Source organism: Orbicella franksi, chromosome 1 (assembly GCF_964199315.1).
Source record: "Orbicella franksi chromosome 1, jaOrbFran1.1, whole genome shotgun sequence".
In the NCBI taxonomy this organism is placed as follows: Eukaryota; Metazoa; Cnidaria; class Anthozoa; order Scleractinia; family Merulinidae; genus Orbicella; species Orbicella franksi.
Window position 1 is genome coordinate 43770727 of NC_138145.1, and position 23072 is coordinate 43793798.

Genomic DNA, 23072 nt, shown 5'->3' on the forward strand with positions numbered 1-23072 from the left:
ACAAATTTAATCGTTTTTTAAGAGACCTGATTGGTTACTGAAGTGAACCGGAAGCCAGTCTGTCCACAGAACACGTAAAAACGGGAACATAATTTATTTTTGACTCTACCACTTTGCCATACGAGCGCGCTAATATCCAACGAAAATGTGACCTCGCACTTTCGACACCTATCTTCGCCCAAATCGTAAAATCTTTCTGTTTCTTTTAACCATGCAGAAGAATGTAGAAGGTTTTTGGTTCTGTTTTGATAATCGGCCGATGACAAACCGTCAAGTTTCCTAAATGGTCAACCAAGGTAAGTGTTTCAGTCCTTTTTGTATTGTTTTACTCGTCAGTTGACAATATTTACAGTCCGCTGTAACAGCACTTTAATCCTTATGTTTTCGTTTTGTTTCTTTAAGTTGTTTTGGCGGTTGGTTTGGGGCTGGTCGCTGGATTTGTCGTCGTAATTATCTACTTCATGGTACAGTTTATTCGCAACCGTTCTGTGAACAACGAGTATAAATATAAAAAGCTGACTTCTGATCCGGCTTATGGGTCTCGAGCAGTTATCAAACAGGACATTCCACCGTTCTATATTCCACAGTCTGTTCCCGTACAACTCCAGCAACCGATAAGGAGTGAGAGATCGGGAAGTATTTCAAAGGATGACTATCGAAATGGACACTCACTTCTGTCGGCGACAGTTCACAGCGTCAATGTAAAAGGCAAAGCGGAAGATCGCGGGACGGGAATTCAACTGAACGCTATCAACACAGGTCCTCTCAGTCCGCCGCTCACTCCACGATCCCTAAAACCTCCCCGTAAAATTTCGCCGACGAAAAAGCAACTGCCCCAGAAAGAAAATCTCTCACTCCCTCAGCATAGAAAGGTCGCGGTTTACAAGAAATTTCCCGACAGCAATTTGGGAAAATTGGAGTTTTCCCTTTACTACGATCAATCGTTTCGTTTGTTGCAGATTTACGTTATCCGCGGGATAAAAATCACGAGTTCCGAGGACAATGTCCCACCCGATGTCTTAGTAATTGCATCGTTGAGTTTTAATAAGAATCAAATTTGGGAGCAGAAAACTCGAATGGTGAAGAATTCAAATGATCCGCAATTCAATGAAAAATTGGAAGCGCACGGGATAACCTCAGCAAAACTTCATGAAAGTACGTTACACTTTCAGCTCTTCAATGATGGCGCCAATACAATAATTGGGGAAGTTGAATACTCACTAAAGGAACTTCCTGCGAACAAGTTAACAAGTCAAATACTTCCTCTCATTCCAGTGGAAATAGATGAAACTTACTGCAATATTGAGGTACGTGCACTTAATAACAACATCTTATTTTCTTTCATTGCGTTACTATTTCGTGTCACTTTGTTTATTTCTTTTCTTTTCTCATGGTCGCTTCGAATCAAAATGATTGGTAAAGTTACAAAATCTCTATAAGTAGAGAATATGAGCTTTAGGAAACCAGATATCAGAAACAACTCAGAGGAATCTTAATTAATTGAAGTAAAAGTGTTTTAACGGACCCAAATGCAAAACAGTCAAACTTTCCTCGTTCCAATCTATTCAAACTTCACAAAAAGTTTCTCGCTTCAGTGCGCACTTTATATTTTTAGTGTCACAAAGGTTTTTTTTTTCCTGATCATAAATCGTATATAAATCTATCTTTTTATCTTTTAAAGGCCCCTTTTTTTACTTCATATTCATCATTTTAAAAGGCATTTTCACCAACATAAAATTTTAACTTTTTTCGAGTGAAAAAAAAATCACTGAAGACATATTTCATGGGTAAAAATAGAGAGACATTCGGAAATTCGAGTTCCTATAGGACAATGAAACACGTCAGAAAGTCAACAAACGTGACGCAAATACATTATTTTTCCTGCTTGCTGGAAAAATACACTACAGTTCGAAAAATTAGACAAATTAGGTAAACCCTGAAATGATGAGAGCTCGTAGTTTCAAGCACGTAGTTTCACATCCTTGCGTCTCGTTTATATCTGTTTATCAGTGTACATATGTCTCATGTATAAGGGTTGGGAAGCGTTTGGAGCTTAGTTTTGCCTAATTAAATCAAACAATTCCAGAACGAGCCGCTAGAGGGGACTTTAAATCTGAAAACGTCTTTATTTATTTGTTATTTTTGTAAACTATCCGAGAATGCACTCGATGTCTCATCGTCAAATACCAGATTACCGCATTGAAGGCGTTTTTGTAAACGCCCTAAAAGGTGGTGAACGATGAAACTGGCTAACTTCAATTCACAAAGTCCATGCAGCTAAAATACGCATGATGAGGCCATGAGTCGTGTAATTAAAACGGTAAAACCCTCATCACTGTAACATGTTTCATTTACGCTCAGTTTACAAAAATAAAAATGCCAGTTTATTGCTCTTAAAGAGCTTTGAGATAGAAGGGTATCATTTTTGACATTTCAGGGCATAGCTCTTTAGCTAGGCGTAACTCGCAAATTCCTGTGTATCAAAGAAACATTCTATGATTTGGTATTCGGTTTCATTGTAAGTAAGTTTGTAATTAATTATCTACATTTTTACACTTTTTGTGGTTTTTGTTTCATCATTCTGCACTGTTTGACATGGTCATGGTTACTGCACGTTCCCAAGTGACTAAAACAAAAACAAAAAAAGGAAAACAAAGAGATTTTCGATTGTTTTGACGAGGTAAGGTTACTCAAAAAGTTCAAGTGAAAGCCATTTGCTGATAGACAGAATTCCAACACGTTTTTTAATGCACAGAAGAGCAAAGAAGTCAAAATAGCAGTATTCCAGCCACAATGATTACTAATGATCTCTATTTAAAGACAAAAGGGCTAGGTGTAATTACATGTGATGGGGCTCTTTTTCGTATTACGTCACTGTAGAGTTCCAAGGTTTGCATCGTGGCTTCTAGACAACTGAAAATATTGAGAGTCTGAAATGGGTTTTGCCGTTTAATGTACTTGTCCTTTGTAACTGACACTTCAAAACTCAAAGACTTCCACGTGTCACTCGTTTTTAAAGCAACACTTTTACCAACTTAAACCATAGAGTGAATCAATATTTCTTTTTGCAGACCGTTTGGAGTCCACAACTCTCTTGACGTCAGAATTCTATAGTAACCTAATACGAAAAAGAACCCCATTATATGTAAACCAAGCCTTTTTCTCTTTTAATAGAGACAATAAATACTCATTGTGGATTGTCTGATACTGTTGCCAATTAATTCGTGTGTCTTCAGAAGCATCTCTTCCTCGCGTGTGCCAAGCTCCGCCGGCTAAGAGGGACTGGCGGTTCTTGGGACGTGAATTATCCCGAAAGAGAATTATTTGACAATTCAGCCCAAAAACTTGCACACTAATAGCGTCCCTCTCCTGAGAGTCTTCAGTATAATCGATGTAATAATATCTCTGATTGGTAGATACTTGAACGCAAGAATTCGTTACCAGGCATCAGCCAATCAGACATAAGCAAACGCGACGGAAATGGCTTCTGCTTGATACACACTGTAAATTCTCAGAACAGATTGCCATAGAAACATAACACAGCTGTTTGGAGAATTGATTCCTTGAGCTAACTTCTTACTGGAGTCTTCCTTTCGTGCCATGCGTGTACAATCTGCTGCTAGTTTAGTAAACACTCCTTCTTTATACATATATATAAGAACATTGTTTTTCCAGACCAGGGTGAATTTTCATGTTTTTCTGCCGATTCTAGGCTGAAAATACTCTCACTTTAGTTATAGCCTATGAGATTTCCGTTTTAGAATCTATCTTGGTATCATTTACAAGTGTTTGGTGTCTAGATGGTGTTAAATTTTGCAGCCAGACTGCAGGCAAAAAAGCCTGTTATGACACATCGCAAGAGACCACCAGGGCTGTTTTTGGGCTAGTTTTGCCGTTTAGAGAAAGGAGGAATTTTATATTGCTTGTTAAAAACATATAATTGTGTTGTATCTCAGCCTCATTCTTAAAATTTCGCAAATTTCAGCGTCGATATTCTTATGGCACAAGAGTGTAACAGGGCTATAAAGTAACTAATAATATTTTCAACACGACTTGTTTTGCAGGAGGCAATTCCAGTTTCACCCTCAGAACTTGGTGAACTGTCGATATCATTGTGTCACAACCCAACGGATCAAAAACTTACAGTCAAACTAAACTGCGCTAGAGCTTTACAACCAATTACGAAGGATGGGAGACTAAGTAAGTATTTCTTATGCAACGTATACTTTGAATGAGATCGGCTCTTACTTGGTGTAAAAGACACAGCGGACGTAAACCAATAGAGAGCAAAAGTACAAAAGAACAAGGAAACAATGAAAACAATAGGTTGGTGAGGCGGTGCTTTTTTGTGACGTGTTCTGTGTCTTCTACACCAAGAAGGAGTCCACAGATCTGAGAAAGGAAATGCATAAGAGTAAGACAATTAGGCCGGAGTAGTTATGTTTTGACTTTTCTGGGAAAACAATAACGTCATTTTCTTTCTAACTAAAATAAGACATTTTGAACAGAACATGATCTACGAGAAGCGAATAAACCCATTTCAGGGTTATTTTTGTTCTTCCACGGTCTCGAGACTAAAATATCTTTTGAATAGTCCCAATTTGTCTTGTACGTGTTGTCCCTCAGTATTTTGTTCTGTTGTCAGGACAAGTCCACTACTCCCGAGTAGAGAGACGTTAGAGTAAAATGTCAACAATTTGCCCCAGCCAGCGTTCGGAGAAAGACATCTCATTGCTGAGTCAACTGAAGCATTAAAATCAGTAGCCTACTTCTCACAAATTATAGATTAAAGAAAGTTCGTAATTCCATATTATGTTGCGAAATACCACCAAAGATACAAATGAATTGGATAACATGCATGATTCTACCAAGCAAAATAGAACAAGTATTTGGAGGAAAGGAGAGGATTACAAGGCTGGAAATGAAGTATAATTCAGGGGATCAAGTTTGATTTTGCGAAAGGATGTCGAGAAATGAAAACAGCCATTATGGTGAAAGTTTTACTCTTGTGGTCACTATTTTCTTTTGGAGGGTGGGAGGGTGGGTGGGGGCCAAGGGCTTATAAGCGGGAGGGCTTATAAGCGGCAGTTCATTAATCGATTTACCCGCTTTTTCAGATCCTTTTGTTAAACTCGAGGTTACCTTCTGTGGAAGAAAGCTGAGCAGTCGAACAACAAAGACCGCGCATAACACTTTGACACCAAACTTCAGCGAAGTGTTTGTGTTCGACATGCACTCGGACAAACTGCCGCAGGTCACGCTCATGTTCAAAGTTAAGCATCGAGGAAGAATGCGTGACGTATCGATAGGCACGGTGCATCTTGGGTATTGCGTGAATGTCGAGAGCGAGTACAAGCACTGGGAACAAGTAATGGAAAAGCCACACCTTGAAATAGAACAGTGGCATCCAATTCAGGATTATTTTGTCGAATGAATTGTTTTCTTTACGTTTCGTGCTTTAAAGTTGTAAATAGTGATGTTAGCGCAAAACCCGGCAAATTTGCAATCTGATTGGCTTCGCAGGCACCTAGCACTGACAGACAGTCGGTATTCGGAGCCGGAGCGCGGGGTTTTTTTATGTATCATTGCCAAAAAGAATGGTGTTCTATGTTAAATATATCAGCGAACTTGCTTCTTTCAAAACAATTAGAACAAGTAGTCACAGGTTGCACAATGAGAGATTTGTAGAGGCCAGTGAGCTGCATTGTGTATCATACTTTCCCGGGCCGGGGTTTAAAAGGTAAAGTTTTGTGTGGAAATACCATTTACCCTAGTTAGTTATTTAAAGGTAAGAATTTGGCGGCTTATGCCTTCGCTGAGCAGTTTATACAAAACAATGGTTAGCGTTATTTATGAGCTACTGAAGATAAAATATGAAGAAAGATGTAGTGTTTTCTCGTTTTGTCAAGAACAAATAGTCGACTTCGGCAATACATATTTAATAGTTAGTAATTTCAGAGAAGATTTACAGTGCTATTTAGAAATTAAAGAGCTGTATATAAGCCCTGGTTGTTTTGTATCAAACGAAGAAATGACGGTTTTCTGTCACGTTACTTATACAGTTAAAAATCCATCGGTCTTTTTTATTATCTGTTTTAAGCGGTCTATTGAGATGAGTGGCTTCTTATCTCCTTCTGACCAACTTAAGACGCTTCACGAATGTTTACTTGCATCAGCTCACATCTGCATATTTAAAAAAAGACCTGCAAAAAGGTACTCGGGGAAAAAAAAACAACTTACAACCTTGTCAACGTTTTAGTGATCCAGGGCAATGTTAATAATCATTACTGCATTACACCTATTGTCTGATTATAAGACCACCTTTAACTACCTATTTAAAAAATGCGTAGCTTCTCTGTAGCTCTTCGAAGGCACTATTAGAAATTCTTCATTTATACCAGCGTTTTGGCTTGGCTTTCTTCCGCGCTTTGTTATGATAAAGAAATCATTCGTCATGCCAGTCAAAGACTGAGGTGATCGTTTCCTTCCCTCCCATGACTTCGCTGTCTGGCCCCTGATAGAACATTTCCTCTCCAAAGACCCTTGTACCAATGGGACGCAGGACCCGTTTTAGGTAACTATGTGCGTATTTTCCCCTGGCTCCTAGTATCTGAGGGGCCCAGTTATAAAAGCTCTTTAGAGGGGCCATAAGAGAGTCAGCCAAATCATGGTCCGCAATGTCAGCATAACACGACACCAAGACTCCATCCACTATCATGGTCCCTTCCTGGGTAACTGGCGCAAAGGCCCCCTGCCTTTCAACTGTCGAGACCGCTACCACCATCTCAGGAATGGGCCTCCGGCACTGTGGAGCCTGGACGACAATGCGGTCCCCGGGTTTGATTTGGGACGCATGCACTGAGCGGGAGGTATGTTCTCCACGGGGACCTCGCAAAAATTCAATTTTGAAAATGAGATGAGCTTCGCTGATGGTGAGTTGGGTTTTGCTTTCAGTCGTGATGGTAATAAATTGGCCTGGAGATTATTAGAGGAAGAAAAGAATTAGACAAAGTAAAATCATAAGAAGGGAAATAAGTGTACTCAGGTTAAAGCGAGAGAGGCGCGGAGGATTTCTTTTGAACATCAAAATAGCGATCGCGGAATTTAGGGCTGACATCTTTTCCACTGTCAGCATAGGAAGACTAGCTCCTCCCTAGTTCCCTTCTCCTTCCTCCTACAAAAGATACCGGCTATCTTGTGGGTTAAAATTAACGAATTATATACAGCACTGGTGTCTGACATCGAGAGAGAACAATGTTGATACTTAACAAGGCCTCTCAGCTGGCGCCTTCTTGGGCCTGGAAAAATCAAGCTAGCTTTTTGGAGGGGGGGGGGGTGGGTGGGGGGCGTTTACATTTCTCAGACAGGTATTTTGGGGTGCAATTACGGACTAAATGAACGAAGTCTATTCAAGTCAGTAACATCTTACCTTTGTAGTCAGGTTCTTGCTCCAGGAACGTAATGACAGGACTGAACACAATCTGACCTTTCTTAGTGACTGTCTTTACCGTGTCACCGATGGCCAGGTCGCTGATGGGAATCTTCTTTCCAGATCTGAGTTCAACTTGTGACTTGGACGGGAAGCAGGTCGATCCACCAGACTGCTGTACATTTACATTGGTTACACATCCAGCTGAAGTGTTAGAAAAAACACAGATGTTTGTATAAGTAGTTATAACTTTGATCATCAGGGGTCTTGAAAGAAATTTTATTGTTAAAGGTCCAAGTTTTTGGTGTACCTTCGGAAAATCAGTTGGTAGGTGGTGTTACGAGAAATTTCCAATCTCTATACTCTGTGTTGTGTATAATATTTCCCTCTTATTCTCTCTTTTAACTAAACTAGATAATACGGTTATAATACTGAAGGGCCACTTGGCTTGTATGAAGACTTTACCTCTTTTTTATGATACTGTTAAAGTAATAGTAGCTCGCCCAGAATAGCGTGGCTAGCTGCGAGCTACTAAGGCTTGTAAAGGAAGTTTTGTAATAATAAAGTACTGTTACTGTTAAATGGTGGTGCGAGGTGGTGTTACCAAGAATTCGGTATTCTTTTTGCTAAAATTTGCATGCGTTCTACAAATTCAGCCAGTGAACGAACTGTGCTGGAATTTTACTTTTTCATTCAATCTTGACGGACCCTTTAATAAGACTGATCTTTATATGAACCTTCAAGGATCATATAAGAGAAACGTAGGACGTCATAATAACGAAATAAAATGACTGATAGCACCAAATCTGCGCAGGAAGATTAGAGATGTTTAGAGAGCTCTCTGCTCTGTTTTGCGTCACCCTGTTACTCGCTCTCGATTCTCCTTTCTTTCCAATTTTTTCTCTCCAATAATTCTTACAATAACTCATTATTCATTCAGCAATTCATACCTGTAGGAGCGGCCCACAAATGAGCGGACTGGAAATACTTAGGACCTTTCCCCTGATGAACCCCGTTCCCATTCCACAGCAGAACACCGCAATCTTCACTTGCCTCGCTACCACTGACTTTGAAGGACATTATTCCAACTTTGCCACTGAAATCTTTCGTCTTGTTAGACTGGTCGGGTTCTCCATACATTTTCTTCAGATAGTTTAAAAGTTCATCTCGTTCATGAAAGTAAAAGTAGTTTTTCAAGCCTTGCTGGCTCCCAGGCTCCTCGGTTGTGACATTTAACACGGCACTCATGCGCAGTATGCATGTGGCATTGTCCGGTAACTTACGCTTGTTAAGGTCTTTAAAAAGGTACTGCTTCACGTCCTGGTCGCTATAAAGTCCGCCATAATCGATGTTACCAAGATACATCTCTTTAAGAACTGAGAACTGTGGCAACATTTCTGTGGAAAGGGTTTGCACAAAGGTTAAAAGAGTGCTAGTTGTTGTCAAACGGGTGAACTGGTTAGGAACCACTTTTTTGGGGGACATATCGCCCAGTAAGAACTGTTCACAGACTTATTAATGAGTTAAACCACGGAATCATGGAAATAAACAAATCAGCAAAACTTGCTTAATTCAGAAAATTCTGGAAACCCAATGCTGTGACGCAATTCATCGTCAATAAGAAAACACTTGGTTATTCGGACATTTTCCGTTTCCATAGATAGTCTGAAAATATATGATGACCGCCTTCGGAAAATGTAGCTCCCACTTCCAACTTTTAACTTCTCCTCCCGTTCTCAAGTCCCTAATCCCTATGACTTGGAATCCGGCCCAACTTTGTGCCAACAAAAATGAAAAACTGATAAAAAAAAAGCAATATCTGGAAACACAGGTTCGAATTTTGATGCTGATGCTAAATATCTCTCAAACCGGGTTCGATTTTGTTCAAGATGGATTTGCACTGTCGCATGATTTTATGCCTGTAAAAAAAGGAGAGCGTAAAGAAACCTTCAATCAGGGAAAAACGCATAAAATAACACGACAGAGAAAATCCATTCCATGCTCGACTGGCGCTTCAAATCGATCGGGTGCCGCTGGCGTAGCCTGTATGGAGACGTCCAGTCTTTTTACGATTTTAAGAAGGAAATCCGTACATCTGCTTACATCTAGAGGCAGACGCCGACGCCATTGTGGAGCGTCTCAATTTGTTAAAGCTGTTGTTGCCTGTGGCCATAAAATAGCAAACCACACTGAGAAGAGATCTTTTGGTGGCGTGATATAACAGGCGAGAAAACGGAATGCTTTGGCAAGATAGAAGCATGTTTAACATTCATTGTAATTTTCTTCGGGCAGGAATGGCAGCATAGATGCACGTTGGAAAAACAATGGACTCGCCGCTGCAACTTCTCCTGAAATTTTTGAAGCTTGTAAGTCCAACGTGAAATTGAAAAGAAAAATGTTACAAAAAGTTCCATTTCAGTCAAAAAATTACTGAATTAAAACAAAAACCATCACAAATTTAGTTCAGATCGTCTTTTTTTTCAAAAAAGTTCAGGTATTGCAGCTCAGGATGAAAAACACGTTCTTGACATACAATTTAGCAGCCGGACCAATCGTCTCAAGGATTTTTATTCGCTATCTCACGGCATCCTTGGTCTTTTCTGTGCATGAACTGTCTCGAAATCTCATAAACACATTGCCAGATTACAAGGAAGGCCTTGCAGTGTCGCGTGATATTTTTATTGAACCCCGGTGCGGATCAACAAGACACTAAGCTCTATGCGGCTTCCAACGCGTAAATGAAACTAGGCATATCAAACCGTAAAATACAACACAGATATAATGAAGTAATACTTACTTGAAAAAGCCACAGGAATAACTAATACCAGCAGTATCATTATCACCTGCTTCATGGTGGGCTTTGAACTGCAAAGTCTTTTCTTCTAGGTCAGGGAAGAAACACGTTTGAGCAGGGAAGTTACCTTAGTGGTGCTTAATTGAGCATCGAAGGCTTGCAGTACTGTCCAAGGGTGAACGCGCATCAATTATTTAAGATTGTCAATTTGTTTCGTATGGTTCCCCTTCGCGACACAGGTGGCCCTATTCAGCATTGACACTCCGACTCGAAAGTTTTGCATTTAGATGGAAGTGGTTTTGGCAGGGATACAAAACGTTTCACCAAGTCATCGCCACTAAAAATGCAGTCAAAAATCGTTGAAATAAAATTAAGCTTTTCTCGATATTTTAAGGCGGACCAAACCACTGACCCAATCAGTTGCCACAAGGATGCTTGTTAATTCAAACCCAATTTTCCTCGATCTCCATGTCGGAACAAGACTGCTACACGCACTTTACATTAGCAAGCAGAGTAACCCAGAGAGGATAACCCGAGGGCTGTGAAAAAGACACGGTCATGGAGGATTGCTTTGTATTATTTAAATTGAAACATGTACACTAAACTAAGCCAGTATTCCCTATCAGCGTCTTGGACGAGAGCCAGGGGTTTATCGAAAAACTCGTTGAAATTTTGGAACACTTCACTGCGGTTCCTAAAAAATTAACCGCTAGGAACGACCCAAAGAGGCCTGTTTTGGCAATCCTTCACTTGCGATTTTTTGCATAACTAAATATACCGTTTATTTCGAGAAGATGGAACATGCCCCAATTTGCCATGCAGGTGTTTTATGAGCGACCTCGGAAATCATGTTGTGGTTATTTAACTAATATAAAAGCAATACTGTGCTTTGGACCGAAGAATATCGAGCGTTTTGTCACTTGCGACCCTCGCAAGCCATATACAAAATACTGTAGAAGTGATTCGGTCATTTTGACTGTAAAATGGTCAACACTTGCAGAACACCAGGCGTTGGCGTCTAAGACACACCTTATCTTACTAAGCAACAGTGTTTCAAAAATACGTTTCCCGGCTGTATTACCAAAGCGACCAACCACTTAGAAACAAAAACAATTCGCTTGGTTTTAATATATTTTTATTAAGTGGTCTCTTCTTGAGGCAATTACAGAAAGGACCAAACGGTCTACAGCTTTAACTGCTCACAAAGTAAACATAAGATCTTTTTGGAAAAGAAAAATATTTCTTTATAGCGTCGTTGTTAGCAGGTGAAAGCAACCGGTTATTTTCACTTGTTTGAAGTGAATCAGTACGCAAAAAGAACTGGGTCCTTTCGCAAGCCACGTCGTTAGTAAGTCTATGAAACCTTACTCAAACCAATCGTACCTGAAATAATATTGTCATAATGTTTCATACAAAAAATGATAGCATGAAAAATTCTCCAAACCGACTCATTCTTTTAAATGTTATAGGTGTAGTTCGGAGAATTCAGTGGCACATCATGATGTCTCCAAATACTTGACAATATTTTTTACTCTAGTTACTGATCTACTGTATTGTGTTGTAACTGCAAGGAGAAATAAGACGTTGATCACTGTGGTTCACCACACAACGCGCAGTAAGGTGAAGCGTGCCGTGAAAATGCTACGAACGAAACTTAAGGTTTATTAAATGGCGAGACCTCTACGTGCAAAAGCTACATGAATATGAAAAGCAATACAGTTGACAAAATGGTTACAATATAGAATAAAAAGATCATGTTCGTACAATACAAAATCTGCACCTAAAAAATAAATTGTGACTTCACAAATATAACTTATTCAAGAATCAAGCCTTAGCTTGCTACATTACAATATTTACAAAGTCGCTGGACTCGGTAAATCTCTGTCACAGACAGGGCCTCGAGTTTATGGTTCATTCATGATTGCTCATCCATTTTTCACGGATTTTCTCCAGACTACAGTTTCATTTCCATGTACAATGGAGCATTACTTCCACAAAGTTATGGACATGATCAGCGATCAGCCGAGTTGATCGATCTCAGTCTGACAGCGACACCAGTGCTTGAACTGTCTTGGGATTGTTTTATACCTCAATGATCGCAGCCAGAAAATGAGTGTCAGCGCTAACCCATTTTCCAGGGCTGTCTTCTTCATGAACAAACATGAGTGATTCTTCCTTTAAAGTCCAGGGTGAGCATACACCGGTTTTGCCATGACAAAAACTGTAGTACTTAGAGCTCTGTCGGATTCTTGTCACAACCATATAATGGTGTTCACCGAGATAACTTGTCTCTTTACTGACAATGACTGGGCAGCCCCTCTGAAGAAGGTTAATTATCAAGTCTGTCCAAGGGCCATTCTTCCCTTTATGATCTCCTCGGTGAATAACCTTGAGCTCTCGCCCCAGGAATGTCTTGATTCGCGTCATTTGAGCAGGAGAGGTTACTCCTCTACCGTGAGGCGAACAATGTGATCCAAGCTTGTGAAAGATTCGGCGTGTCACGTTCTCCACCGATGTGTCCATTGTTAAAGGCAGATGTGTGGGCAAACCTACAATATGACTTATTGATCTAAGAAAGAGAAGATTTACATTCAAATTCAATTAAATTGTAGTACTTTTCCAACACAAGATTCTCAGTTAAATAAAATAATGAAAATTTTTACTGAGTAGCTCACAGAATAAGTCACAGCACGTAAGAAAATCCATAACAAGACAGAACATAACGCAGTTTCGCCAAAATTGACACATCAAAACTTGATTTAAAGCAAAGATGGCGGTGTAATTGACCAATGACTCGTTTGTAACCTGTTTTCTACCAATCACGCCAAAGGGTCATTCAGCTGCAATATCAACTGTGAATTGTACTTCTCCCGAGCTAGCCATTGGCCTATTGCTTTACAAGGAGTTCTAATGTTCTTGATGACTTACCTCTGAGACAACACCGAGATAACTTTAGTTTTAGTTTAACGACCACCACTCGAAATCCACCCTAAATTACGACAAATACTTACGGGTATCTTGATTTGGAAGTCCTCGCCGCCATGTTGTCATAGTAACCGAGTATTTTTGTCCAGGCCACTGGACCCGAGCCCGACATGCATTGGCCGTTTTGGGGCTGGCGGTACCTTGGAAACAACTCTTCGTGAGGAATCCTGAAATATTCGTCAGACAAAGCGCGCCGATTTCTGCTACTTCTGAGGATAATGCCGTAGTTAATGATCATATCTCGAGCCCCGCGGGTTCGCAGCTCTACTTTGAAGCGTATTTCTCTTCCTTCAAGATGTTTTCGCACGAAACTCTCATCTGCATCGACTTTCACTTTGATGAAGCGATCACCCATCTTTGTCAGTTTGAAGAAACGTTTGCTAACCATTGTCATGTCCAGGTAACCTTCTCCTTCACAAACGCCACACAACACCCGGCAAAGTCGTTTCTGCCAATGTTTCTTCCAGTTCTTTGTCTTCTTCATGTCACCGTCCCGAAGCCCAACAAACTTGATACGGACTTCACGGAACCCTTGTCCGAGTGGAATCCGGACCGAGTCGCCCGGACGGAGTCCCAATTCCGCCTTGAACCCATCTTCAGTCTCTTCCACTTGGAAATTAAATTCCGTTTCCAGGCTGGTTGGTTTTGCCGTTGGCTCAGTTGCTAACGGCTTAGCTGGTGTTGTGAGTTGCGGTCTTACACCTTAAACAAATTGTGACAAGTATTTAGATTACAATAGGGTCCGAAGCATGCACGAGCGAAACAAAAAGAAAAACACCCTCGCATACGACTCAAAACGCACTATTAGAAGATGACGATGAATTCACCAATACAATGTCTGTTACTGCAATAAACGTTTTAACAATCAAGTAAACACTCAAGTTGCGTTCATCACAGTCAGAAAGAAGCCTTTTGATAACGAAACCCAAGTCTTAGCTCTCATGTTATATAGCCTGCAAGCACGTTTAATATTGTTCCCGGAGTCCTAAAACCCATTAGGGACCCTTATACACGTCATTTACCTGTCTTCATCGACAGCCACTGGAACCTATTCCACTCTGGCATCTTTTGAACTCGTTCAGCCAACTCGTCCCATTCTTTTTTCAAGCCCGGTAAAGCACGGGTAACTTGTTCGTCCAAATTCCTCCAGTTAATATTCTGTGTGATAGATCATCACACTAGTTACCAACAATCTTTATTACATGGTAAGATTAATATATAGTCACCCCTAACACCTTTTTATCTTGTCATTGGCAAGCAGACGGGTGACGTAAACACAGAAAATAATTAACCAAGAGATATGGTCTTGATTATGTATTACCAAATTTTCAGAATTAACAACAAAAGCAGTGAGAATTAATATTTCACGCTGAAGACGAGACTTGCCACTGATTAGTTGGCTAGTAGTCATCACAGTCCGACTTTGGGTTGAATAGAATAGAGTGAAATAGAATAGAGTGAAATAGTATTGTATGCCTTTCAAATAGATTTGAATCTGGACAAATTTGTTGTTATTCCCTTCTTCTCACAAGAAATTCAGGAAGTAGCTAAGGGCGACATGGCATTAACAGTGACAATACAGGAAGGTCAAACGGAATAACGAAAAGAGCGCTGTCCCGTCTGCTATTAGAACAGGATTGGGGGATAAAATTGGCGTGACAATAAGAGGCTTCGCTTCTCAAACTACGAAAAGGGACAGCTCATGCCGAGACTTCTACGTGAAATTCAGCACGAAAATTCAACCCTTTTCATAGCGGATTTTATGATTAAGTTAGTCCTAATCCGCAGTACAGCGATCCTTTATTCTAAAGAGACGATGTCGTTATAAGCAGCAGCTTATCAGGTTATTTTTGGATCGTGCTTCTTCAGAGTCCATATGTTTATATGTTGATCTTTTATATTATGCTTGTAGATCTTAGTTGATCGGTTCTGACCTGTGCTGTCTTGTTCACTAATCCACTGGATAATCCGCCAAGTATGGCTTAACTGCCATTATTCTAATTAATCCGCCCACGCGTGTCTCACCTCATTGCTTTGATCTCTCAGTAAGTTTAGTTGGCATGGTTAGTATAAACCAGTAAAAAAATGACCATTTAAGTCTACCTTGGAAATCTTGCAGGCCCGAATGAGGGTTATATAGTTTTGGTTGAATTTATCAGTTCTCTTAACAATAACAATTTCATGTCAACTTTCATGAAAGCTATCAAACAACATACATAATCATGTACATGTAAGATGTTGTCCGGATGAACTGACAAATTCTCGTAACTAGAAACTCACTAAACTTATGGCAGTCAGTAGAAGGTTTCCGATTTAAGCTTTTCAAACACGATTTTTTTTTTTGAAACTGCCATGTTTAATTATTAAAAACACCCTTAATAGAGATACACACCCAAGAATCAGTATCAACACTCCTTGTCGCTGCAACTATTCTGTTCACATCAGTGTCTTCACATGCCATAAGCCCATCAGGTCGCAGTCGATACACTTTGTGACAGCCATAACCATTCTGATTGGCTTGTGCAGTAAGCACATCTGAGGGGCTTGGTAAAGCTCCTTCTTCAACAAGACGGTGGTCACCAGTTTGCCTCGCTGTATGAAAACATAACTTTTAGTAAAACGAACATACAGTTACATGTCCAGTCGTTTGCTCTCTCCTTACTTCACTGGTAATTCATTTTACAATGCAGGAACCCAAGTTACATTGGAAAGATTTCTCAGTGAAAGCATGCAATTACTAATCTACAAAACGCACATGTCCACTGTTCATGTACATTGTAAGATATTCACTTCTGGGATCATTTTTTTTTAATCTATCTATTTTGAAAGGTACATCTGCCAGGATCAGAAACAGCTTTTGGGTATGTTTTTTGCACATCAATCATGATTTTCATAGTCTGTGCACAGAAGTTTAATTTTGAGCACGTGAGGGATGCAAGGGCACGAGATTGACACCCCCTTGTATTCAGGCTTTTTAAAATTCCCTGCAGTTAATGCTTTCATGTGATCTCAACAGACACAGGGTAATACATGTGCATGTGATAAGAAATCCAAACAGATATCACACTAGTAAAATTTACTGCACAGTAAATTTTGTGAAGTTGGTCCAAATTCAAGTGTAGCTGTTGCAGGTTAACTTTACCCTTGGTGCAAATTGGTATTTTCCCTTGTTTTTGTGTAATGGTAACACATAATTATTTACTATATGGCTAACTCCATGAGCTGGCAAGATGACCCATATCCTGCACTGTGATGGCTACCCGAATAGGTAAGATGGCGCTTTCTTGCCCACTCAATCACACGTGCGTGTACCTGCTGTGGGCCGCAATAAAATTTTGTTCTTTTCCATATAATAAATCCTTTACTGACCAAGCTTGTTTAATCAAGATGGCTGGATATTGGGTGCTTATGGACCTCAACTACTTCTTGGTCCATAAACATGCAAAAATCCAGCCATCTTCAGTTGACTGAACAAGCTTGGTCAATAACCCAAATTTATATGAAACAAAGGAAGATACAAAATTGTGCCAATGGTGCTAAGGGCTGTCATTAAGGGTCCTAACATGTAACATCTGTACTTATGCTTGATTTTTCCTTGATGCTATGGGAGAAATTGCTTGTTGTTGATACAATTCACCCACCGAGTAACAAGTTTGCTATGGGTGTGGAGAACAAGGCTACTTGTGACTCAAAACTTAATGACAGCCCTGGTACCTGCTGAACCACAACATAGCCAACCCTTGCCTTGGGCTGTGTACCACCCATATATCTAAATTGGAGGTCAAAAATATCAGATTTTGAACACCTGGCTTCATTAGTGTATCTAAGTGTAATTTTCTGCCAAAATTATCTGAAATGTATCTGAAATAAACTTAGGCAAATCAACACTCCTGTCTGAATGCAAAAAAGATTTCCATGTACATCTCCAGTAGGACAATTTCTACACTCAGATTACAAAGATGATTTGTTTGGGAAAGCCTCTGATGGTGGAGAACACAACATAAGAGACCTCCACCAGAAGAGTCCAGTGAGCCAATAATTATGTCACCATATCCTGTACAGGTGCATTCACAGGTTATACATACATAGTAACCAGACCTAAATCAACCATATACACTGTACATGTACTTACCAGCTGAAATGATAACATATTTTTCACCACTTTTGCCATTCAGTTTAGCTTCCCAATAAGCAACATACTTGTCTGGTAGATCCTTTCTAAAGATAGGCCTCAAACCCATTATGTCATCCTGACTTATAGCGTCTGATAGGGTGTAAATTTCCTCCTGTGCCTCCCATGATACATTGTTATTGTGCCATGATGTATTAGATAAAGTTGGAGGATGAGTAACCAAGATATAATCATCACCATAGTTCCAGCCCTTGTTTCTGTTTTTGTTACTGAAAGGTGGAAAATGTGAGTTGTCGTTATGAAACAAGGAGGCAATTGTTAGGTTAAAACGTGTGAGTGAGACAAATTTTATGACTTTGTGCACTTAACAATCTACAAAATTAATGTTTAAGATGCACCAGTTACATACCACTCATAATTTTAGGAAAACAGGATTTTTCGGGTAAACAATTCTTGCCAGATTATACAAGTATAAAGGACAATAAGTACTATAAATAGGACCTGTGTTATTTTATGCTATTGCCAACATCAAAAACTGAGCATGAAGAAGTTTGGGGAAGGGAATCCCTTGATCGAAACAGTCCCACCACAAAAGAACATGCAATGTGGAGTATGGAAATATGGAATGTACCCTTCATTCAGATGTTACTTTCTGGCTATTTAGTCACTGCTGTAAGTTCATCCATGTTTGTTTTTTGATGAACTTATGACAAATGTTCTGGAGGGTATATTGTAGCCTCCACACAGGTGTATTAACTAACTAACTGACCATCAGTAAGCTATTCTTGACTACTGACCTTTGTGCAACCTGACTTTTGATTATAGGTAATTTGCATCTGGCTTAAACATTACAAAAAAAATTACAAAATTTGTGTATTTATGAAATCATTTTAAAACACTCTATTTGTAACAACTCAAGTAATTCTTCAAAAGTTGCTGTTTTATAAATGTCAAATACACCTTTTTGCAATGACAACTTTCATACTTTCAAAACAGTATTTAGGAACACTCAAAATGCATTGTCATCTGACATGGTGCCCAAAACATTGCTTCTTCTCTAATAGCTGTTCTGTTACTGCGATGATCATTCTTCCCTTTCATCTACAACTGCAGTTCATATATGAATTATTTCATATATACTTCACATCATTTCACTCCTCACGGGAAGATATGAACTCAATTAATTGACCTCGCTCCCAATGTGTGGCTTCATAGCTCAGTTGGTAGAGCATCGCACCGGTATCGCAGAGGTCACGGGTTCAAATCCCGTTGAAGCCTTGATTTTTTTCAGGCTTCTTCTTTCCAATTGCTTAAATTGGAAAATTTACTACGATGATCATTCTTCACTTTCAAATTCACCAGTGCTAAACAACTCATGTAAACAACTTTACCTCCACTACCTCTCCACAGATTTCTAAGTTAAATGCACTATTTGAAAGCTCCGGAAATTTAGATTCCGCAGTTCATAATGATTTAGAAGCCATGGTATGTTAAACAGCCTTTACCGGTACATATGTTGTTACCCATTATCTTTTATATTTGTATTTCATCTCATTTCTGAGTTCTATTTAGACATGGCTTTTTGTCAGATCTGTGACTACACTTGACTGGACCGGAAGTGCTTTTAAATTTGTGAGCATGCACTCCATCGAAGCGCAGCCTGGAGCCATGAAAACATATGTATTCTCTGGCTAAAATATATAATTTATGTTGTAATACCGAGCCAAAAAAACGAAAATAGAAAAAATACAGAATATCAGTCGGCTCACCAGTAACCAACGTTGAAATTGCCTGGTATTGTTTATGAAAGATTTGCGCCGGCACAAAAATTGCCCGGGGAAATTGCAGTCAAAGGCCTCCGTCCATCATCTCGTGTTTCCTCGCACATATCCACGCCAGGAACCACGCAGGCTGGTCCACTCAGCTGTAGTCACAGACTAGACGAAAGCTATTGATAAGTTTCACCCCTTGTCTCTTTTCTCTTTTAATGCGCAGCTGTTATGAAACCTGAGAATCTTTCCCCTCGATGAGAGTTAATAGTTAACGACGATAATAGAAACTTGAGATGTAATCGGAGTGTCATAATTACAAAGTGGCAGGAGAGATAATATTCGGAAATATAAACCGCTTTTGCTTCATTTAAATCCCTTTTGAACGACTCAAAAAGACACCATAACACAGGTAAACAGCACATTTATTTTTACTGCTGATATAGTGTTTGGGTCCCCTGTCCCTTTTGTTGTTATAACCACTGTTGTTACAAAGGTAGTCAGCAGTGACAGACAAAACAGAAAAATGCTCATTGTAGGCTACATGTGGCAGGGTAGCTGTCCAGAAATAGAATTTTATCAGCAACAAGTTCAATTTAATCCTATACAGTTAAAACTATTAAACCAGGCTGCAAAAAAATTAAAAGGACTGAACTTTTAGAAATGCTTTGGTCATGATCAGGCATAGGTTTGATGCATATTTAAATTTTCTTAAACATGTTGGTCTCTTTAAGTGACCTTTGTGAGTTAGACTGAACATTTGTTTGGGCAAAAATAAAGTGAATGAGCCAGCCACACAAGGTTCCCCTATAATTTCTTTCAGCACTATTGTTTATCATCTACATAGACCTGCTTTAATTCTTTCAGATCTCTTTCATTGAATCCTTTGATCTCCCAGCTTTTTCATATCAAAAGACAGGGGATATAGATCTAGATGTGTCTGACCATTCAGAGATCCCACAAGATTAACTCAGGTCAAGGGGTTGATCAATTTATAGATAATATTAATCCCTAATAAAACTCAGTCAAACCATTCTTGACAGGTTCTCATGGCTCTTCCTCAAGACAGAGTGTTGATTTCATTTTGTGGGAAATCAAAACCCAACTCATCTTACAATACATGAAACTTAATCTTCAAAGGAAAATTGCTTAAGTTTATGTTTTTATCCTGTTTGGGCTTAATTGGAAACGTAAATAACATACTTAAAAAGGTATGCTGAGTATTTCCCATAGTTTGACTTATAGTTTTTGATAGAGGGAAAAAATCTTTCAGAGTGCACTTTAAAAATGCCAAACTGTAATCTGGCTTAAAAAGATTTCAATCAAAGAAACGGGCTTCATGGAAAATCCAGTTACAAAATCTCATTGGATTTTATGGTTATTATTGAACTGAAAAACTTGTGGGATGGGTTTGATTATACTAAAACCTTAATCTGACTAGGTTGTGCATGTAAGGTGCATTGAAGCCATTTGACCAACTTCTGGAATTCTAACCCAATATCCGTAAAAACCCGCAAAGTGAAATCCACTTATATAATTAAGATTAAAGCTCTTTTAGGAGGCCGAAAGCTTTATATGCACGTGTAAATCACCGCTTCTAATTCCACTTCTTTGGTGGCATGGGCTTTTAAAGACAAAAATTTACAACAAAAAGATGCGTTTCTTATTGAGACTGAAAAGCCGTTCAAGACAACGCACAAAAAAGTTCATTAGGAAGCTTCTTCCGATGTTAATGACAGAGTTGAACACCCAGAACAAATTTTGGCGCCGAGTGATTAAAGTGGTTTAAGTCAATCCAGGTTGTAAGTGTCGAGGTCAATTAAGAAACCTTCTAACTAAGAATTGTACTCAGCCGGGTTGTTTCGAAATTTGCACGGCTTTTACTTGTGCACTCACAATGTTCATTACAATAACAACAGGTCTATTGTCACCGTCAACAGTGAAAGGGCTTGAGCAATTTGTAGGTTAATTTCGTAGTCAATAAGAGTAATTAGGCAAGCATCAAAGCGACCATTCATTGGTTCAGTGTCGATGAAAATTGCAGGGTTCCATCAGATACCGTGAAGTGGCGAAGACGCAAACAGCGATCTCCGCAGCGCCGACAAATTAAATTTACCTTTTATCTTTACGACGATTTCTTCCGGAAAATAAAGCATGGGGTTTTACCGTGCAATTATGAGCTTGGAATGCCTAAGCGGTGTCTTTGTGTTGGTCGCCTCCAATGACACACAAGAAAGCCAACGAACAAACGAAAGCTGTGGTAACTTTAAAACCAGTCCGAATAAGTTCATTACATGGATCGAAATAAAGCAAACATAGATGGTAGAATAGTCCAAGGATACTTCATTAAAACACTCACTGACTTCAGCGTAAAACTAGGCTCTCATGCCATTTACGTCGTACGACATGTTTACAGAACCGCTTACTAAAGAATGAACACTCACCTATTTGATTTTTCGATTGCGTAGACGACTAGAAATCCCACTAACAACACCAGAATCAGAAGGCAAATGAAAACACACGTACGAGGAGATCTTCTTCGTCTTTCGCCTTTGCATTCCACCACAACTTCTTCTGTATTTTCGACCGTCGTTTCGTCCTCCATGTTGTCTGGACAGAGTTGCGTCGTTTCCCCGTTCGGTGGTTTCTCCACAGTGGATTTTGCGACTGCCTTTACCATTTTAACTCCAGATCAGCTGTGAACGAACCAAAATATGGAAACCTCACACTCTGTGGATATTTCAGCAATAATGAGCACGTTCGGCCGCGCTACATATTTGTAAACCAGTGCGATATTTGATCTCTGCCTCTTAATCATGGATGTGTGAGATTGACAAGCCAATCATCAACTATCCGCAGCCGGAACCGGAAATTGAAAAATAACAAAGTTCGATATTCCGCGCTCACCAGGGCTACTCACGCAGCAAATTATAAGAAAAGAGCGAGGAATAAATACTTTAGAAAGTAATATATTCAATACAAAGGTATTTTATGGGATAACTACTTTTATATACGAGGGAGCAGTCAAATAGTAAGTACAAAGTCACGTGCGGGAGTATGTAATCGGGCATATTTAATTAGTGGGAGCACCCTGGACAGTAAGAAAAATACTCAAGTCTAATTTAAAATGATATAAACAACAATACCAAAAATAAACCGTATAATTCCATTTAAGTAAGATCAGACAGAAAAAAACGCTATCGTTTATTTCCTTGATTTTATCAGTCTTTCTGCGTGAGAAAGGAAATATTTAAACTAAATTAAATGCATCTTTTCTTAATTCTTAACAATTAAATTGGAAAATGATGTGCCATTCGGTTTAAAGTATACTACGTTTGCGTGCAAATCCAAATAATTTTTTTGATCCATATAATATAGCAAGCTTCCGCTGATTAGTGATAAAAAATTATAGTCATCATTTGAAGCATAAACCCGTAGACTGCTATTTTTAATGAAATAAGCTGGCTGAAGTGGAGAAAAAAGAAAACAGGAAACCAACTCTAGAACGTTGGCAGACAGCAAAGAATATAAAAACCACATTGTCAGAAGAAGGTTAAAATATGTTTTTAAAATCAAAACTATTTAAATCAAGATTTTTTTCAGGTTTGGATACCCCACAAAGCCCTTTGGTAAAAATGATCAATATTGCAGTAAGTAAGTAAGTAAGTAAGTAAGTAAGTAAGTAAGTAAGTAAGTAAGTAAGTAAGTAAGTAAGTAAGTAAGTAAGTAAGTAAGTAAGTAAGTACCTTTATTTAACCAGGGTAGCCCATTCAGCAACGAGGCTGGTATCCATAGGGGCCCTGGGGAATAAAGATGCAGTGACTTAGTCTGAATGAAAGAGAAACTGATGAAAAATGGAAAACAAAACAAACAACAACGATGACAACACAGCCGCTCACAGAAAGGGAAAATAGATCTCTTCTTATCTGATTCAGTTATAATCCTTCAATTGTCTGAGGGCGG

At 39.3% G+C, this 23072-nt stretch overlaps 3 protein-coding genes across 4 annotated transcripts; 1 reads left to right on the forward strand and 2 right to left on the reverse strand.

Annotated features, from left to right (window-relative positions):
- Window positions 1–59: 59 nt before the first annotated feature.
- Window positions 60–5434, forward strand: LOC145463139 (synaptotagmin-7-like). The gene is made up of 4 exons (XM_081446860.1): window positions 60–296; window positions 403–1307; window positions 4065–4200; window positions 5118–5434. The coding sequence occupies exons 1-4, from the start codon at window positions 284–286 to the stop codon at window positions 5432–5434; spliced, it is 1371 nt and encodes a 456-aa protein (XP_081302986.1). The 5' UTR covers window positions 60–283.
- Window positions 5435–6445: 1011 nt separating this feature from the next.
- Window positions 6446–10494, reverse strand: LOC145463148 (sonic hedgehog protein-like). Of its 2 annotated transcripts, XM_081446880.1 has the most exons (4): window positions 10227–10494; window positions 8380–8826; window positions 7430–7633; window positions 6446–6975 (listed from the first exon to the last, which is right to left on the reverse strand). In XM_081446880.1, exons 1-4 carry the CDS (start codon window positions 10279–10281, stop codon window positions 6446–6448), a joined length of 1236 nt encoding a protein of 411 aa, XP_081303006.1. In that variant the 5' UTR covers window positions 10282–10494. The 2 variants fall into 2 exon arrangements, with proteins under 2 accessions (XP_081303006.1, XP_081302998.1); XM_081446872.1 differs by having other exon boundaries at window positions 8380–10289.
- Window positions 10495–11343: 849 nt separating this feature from the next.
- Window positions 11344–22087, reverse strand: LOC145463130 (uncharacterized). The gene is made up of 6 exons (XM_081446851.1): window positions 21554–22087; window positions 17341–17609; window positions 15601–15800; window positions 14231–14366; window positions 13235–13910; window positions 11344–12792 (listed from the first exon to the last, which is right to left on the reverse strand). Exons 1-6 carry the CDS (start codon window positions 21787–21789, stop codon window positions 12306–12308), a joined length of 2004 nt encoding a protein of 667 aa, XP_081302977.1. The 5' UTR covers window positions 21790–22087; the 3' UTR covers window positions 11344–12305.
- Between the last annotated feature and the right edge of the window lie 985 nt (window positions 22088–23072).

What these genes read in the sequence shown, in the direction of transcription:
- LOC145463148 (XM_081446872.1), bottom strand. Translation starts at nt 8,914, where the DNA reads ATGTCCCCCAAAAAAGTGGTTCCTAACCAGTTCACCCGTTTGACAACA. An exon ending in TTTGTGGGCCGCTCCTACAG is followed by an intron (nt 7,634 to 8,379) that starts GTATGAATTGCT and finishes CTAACACTTCAG; the next exon opens with CTGGATGTGTAACCAATGTA. An exon ending in GCAAGAACCTGACTACAAAG is followed by an intron (nt 6,976 to 7,429) that starts GTAAGATGTTAC and finishes AATAATCTCCAG; the next exon opens with GCCAATTTATTACCATCACG.
- LOC145463139 (XM_081446860.1), top strand. An exon ending in AAACTTACTGCAATATTGAG is followed by an intron (nt 1,308 to 4,064) that starts GTACGTGCACTT and finishes CTTGTTTTGCAG; the next exon opens with GAGGCAATTCCAGTTTCACC. An exon ending in TACGAAGGATGGGAGACTAA is followed by an intron (nt 4,201 to 5,117) that starts GTAAGTATTTCT and finishes CCGCTTTTTCAG; the next exon opens with ATCCTTTTGTTAAACTCGAG.
- LOC145463130 (XM_081446851.1), bottom strand. Translation starts at nt 21,789, where the DNA reads ATGGTAAAGGCAGTCGCAAAATCCACTGTGGAGAAACCACCGAACGGG. An exon ending in GCAATCGAAAAATCAAATAG is followed by an intron (nt 17,610 to 21,553) that starts GTGAGTGTTCAT and finishes TCCACCTTTCAG; the next exon opens with TAACAAAAACAGAAACAAGG. An exon ending in ATATGTTATCATTTCAGCTG is followed by an intron (nt 15,801 to 17,340) that starts GTAAGTACATGT and finishes GTTTTCATACAG; the next exon opens with CGAGGCAAACTGGTGACCAC.